This window comes from Primulina tabacum, chromosome 2 (genome assembly GCF_025594145.1).
Source record: "Primulina tabacum isolate GXHZ01 chromosome 2, ASM2559414v2, whole genome shotgun sequence".
Lineage (NCBI taxonomy): Eukaryota > Viridiplantae > Streptophyta > Magnoliopsida > Lamiales > Gesneriaceae > Primulina > Primulina tabacum.
The window spans coordinates 32,732,970-32,736,745 of NC_134551.1; the positions used below are offsets into that span (position 1 = coordinate 32,732,970).

Sequence of the window (3,776 nt, forward strand, 5' to 3'; positions counted from 1 at the left end):
ATTTTGATAGACAAACTCAAATTTTGGCTAAAGCCTAGTGCATCCCAATTTTAATCCAACTTTCATATGTTTTCCTAAATTTCGAATAGACTTCAAAAATCTATCCCTTCAATCGCTTCGCAATTCTTAGTATCAAAATTTTTCCACAACAACTTTGTTTCTATTTTTGTGCATTTTTATCCTTTATACGATTCTGATGCTTTACCTCGATTTTATCCTAGGAAATGGCTGCTCCACATACTCGCGCTCAGGCTGCCCTTTGCATGCGCCAGCTTACGATAGATAACCAGGATAGAGAGATTGCGACTTTGAAGGAATAACTGGCTAAGGAAAAATTGGAAAAGCAGGAGCTTAGTGAGATCAGACACATACTTGAGACTGACGTACAACGATTGACTCATCATTTGGACTTGGTTGAGAGCCAACTTCTACAGATACCGACTGATTCAGCTTGCATCGCGCGCTTAGTTTCACTCAACAAGGATTTGGTGGAAAGAGTAGAGATAGAGCGAGGACGTGCTACTCAGGCCCGTCAGCGCCAGGAGGAGTTCAACGCCAAACAGAATCAGTACATTTCGAAGCTCTTCGGCACTATGGACAGACTTCAAGATCAGAATAACTACCTGTATCTGGTGATAGAGAACATGGAGGTAGAGGAGGAAGAACCGATGGAGGTGGTCTTTGACGACAGCAGCATCGACAGTGACGGTGGAGATATGATCAACTAGATTAGTATCAGGATTGTAAAAAAAATTATGATGGAGAAAGTACTAACTGTATCACCTTATTTCTAAATGAAAATTCTATTATCTTTAAATTATTGCAAATTACCTTATAAAACTATCTATAAGAAATTAATTTCTTTTAACTTTTATAGGAAAATAAATATGGATCCTCAAAGCATTATAACTGAACTTCAAAAACAACTTCGGGAAAAAGAGGCGGAGATTAAAACAATGAAAGAGAAAAATGAAAAACTCGAGAGAGATAACTACCAGTTGGATGGGAATAATGTATGCATGATGGAGGATCTTCGTGAGGCAAAAGTGGAAGGGAAAAGACTGCGCGACGACGTTAGGCGCTATGCTTCTTACCACCTAGAGTCGGAACGACAACACAAAATCACCAAGAAAGAGTTGAACAAAGCTCAGGATAGGATTGTGACGCTCCAAATCCGGGATGAGAGCCTTCTCAAAACACAGCGCCGTCTTCAAGAACAGATCGAGGATCAAGAAATCGATGTGAAAGTTAGCCAATCAACGATACAAGAGCTTCAGAATCAAGTAAACAACCTTGACCATCACAACACACAGTTGCAAAATCATATTGATCAGCTACAGAATAACATGATCAATATGGAGGAGCTCTTAGAAGAACTTGAAGCTAACCAAGAAGAAGATCCTATTGAAGAAGAAGAAATTAATGAGGCAGTAGGAGACGGAAAAGTAATAGACGAGTAGAGAGAGAGCTCTAGATTAGGCATCGATTGTATATAGAATTATTTGATTAATCATTTGAAACTTTTGATTGTATGAATTTCAAATTTTAATTAAATTATTTTAATTTTTACATTATGGCAAATAAATTGATAAAATACATGTTTATAGGAGATGGCAGGCAGACCACCCAGAAATAATCAAAACAATAGAAGAGTTAATCAAAACGAGGATGAAAATCCACCACCACCACCGAAAGTAAATCTCAGTCAAGAAGATATGATGGCAATAGCTACTATTGTAGCTGCGACATTAAAAGGGTTTGTGAACCCATTGGCCAATGCCATCCAACCACCACAAGAACCAATACCGCGTGGGATTAAATACCATTATGAATCTCTGAGAAGAAATCGAGTTCCAACTTTCGATGGGAACCCAGACCCGGAAGTCAGCTACAACCGGCTAAAAAATGTCGAAACACAATTGCATTTACTGGAAATACCTGAAGAATTGAGAGTGGAGGTTGTAACACCGTTTCTAGAGGACAGAGTACGAAAGTGGTGGGCGACTGTGTCACCATTTCTAGCTGAAGTGGAAAAAATCACATGGCCGATTTTTAAGAGAGAGTTTTTGAAACAATACTACCCAGCCGAATTTTGTCTACAGAAGTTGAACGAGTTTGAAAACTTCAAGCAGACCCCAGACATGACAGTAATGGAGTACAGTTCAAGGTTCAACGATCTGGGAACCTATGTACCAACAATCATGTCTGATGGAACGTTGAAAATGCATCGCTTTAAGAAGGGACTGAACAGCCGGAACCAATCAGCTTTGGCATTGTTCAAGCCAAACAATTTCACGAATTTGATGGGCGCGGTAATGAGCGCAGAAACGGATATCAAACGCCGCGAGGAAGAAAACAAGAACAAAAGACCGATGGTCAATCAATCTACTCAGAATGGTCCCAAGTTTAAGAAGCCAAATTATTCAGGTGGACCTTTCAAAGGAAGCGCTGGCAATACTGGCAATAAGGAAGGGAAGTGGTGCGGCACCTGTAAACAGTATCATATCGGAGAATGCTATCGGAAGACAGGCGCATGTCTCAAGTGTGGACAGGTGGGTCATCGAATTAAGGAATGTCCGGAAGACAAAGAAAAAGGGGCAGGACCCAGAAAGCAGAATGAAAACAAGACCAATGCTCGGATGTATGCAATCACCCAGGAAGAAGCTGATAACACCAACGAGGTGGTGGCAGGTACTATTCTACTCAATGACATACCCGCATATACTTTGTTTGATTGTGGTGCTACACACTCATTTGTGTCTAGAAGATTTTCTAACAAGCTTAAACTTGAGCATGATACTCTTAGTGAACCGTTATGAGTGGCAACACCGGCGAACAAAATAATTGAGACCCACAAAGTGTATCGAAGCTGTAAAATTTGTATCAGTAAACAAACTTTTGAACTGGAATTGATTCATCTCAATATGGTTGAGTTTGACATCTTTCTTGGCATGGACTGGTTAGCTAAAAACCATGCCATAGTAGACTGTCAAAAGAAAGATATTAGACTTCAGACTCCGACTAAAGAGGAAGTCATATATCACGGAAAATCCAAAGAAAGAAAATCTCTGTTATCGGCCTCACAAGTCTGGAAGGCCATAAAAGGAGGAGAAGAAATTTATCTGGCAATGATCGATGAGATCAAAGTAGAAGAGGTCCCAAAGTTGGAAGATATTCCAATTTTTCAAGAATTTCCAGACGTTTTTCCCGAGGAGTTACTGTGTGAGATACCCGATAGGGAAGTAGAATTTGAAATCAATTTGGTCCCTGGTGCTTCACCAATCTCAAAGGCACCATACTGAATGGCTCCAGCTGAATTAAAGGAATTAAATGAGCAACTTCAGAAATTACTGGACAAGAAGCAGGTTCACCCCAGTGCATCTCCGTGGGGAGCCCCAGTGCTGTTCGTAAAGAAAAAGGACGGAAGCATGAGGCTATGCATTGACTACCGGGAGTTAAACAAGATCACCATAAAGAACAAGTACCCACTTCCAAAAATAGACGATCTTTTTGACCAGCTAAAAGGAGCCAGAGTTTTTTCAAAACTCGATCTAAGATATGGTTATCATCAGCTGAAAGTCAAAGCTGAGGATGTCCCTAAAACTGCTTTTAGGACAAGATATGGACATTACGAATTTACAGTAATGCCTTTTGGCGTAACAAATGCTCCTGGAGCATTCATGGACTTTATGAATCGAGTGTTCAAACTATATCTCGACAAGTTTGTGGTTGTTTTCATAGATGATATCTTGGTATACTTACCAAGTGAGGAAGAA

General features: G+C 40.1%; 1 protein-coding gene across 1 annotated transcript; it reads left to right on the forward strand.

The window, feature by feature from the left end:
• Positions 1 to 1,718: 1,718 nt before the first annotated feature.
• LOC142537630 (uncharacterized) lies at positions 1,719 to 2,819 on the forward strand. Its single transcript, XM_075643131.1, has one exon. The coding sequence runs from the start codon at positions 1,719 to 1,721 to the stop codon at positions 2,817 to 2,819; it is 1,101 nt and encodes a 366-aa protein (XP_075499246.1).
• The last annotated feature ends 957 nt before the right edge of the window (positions 2,820 to 3,776 follow it).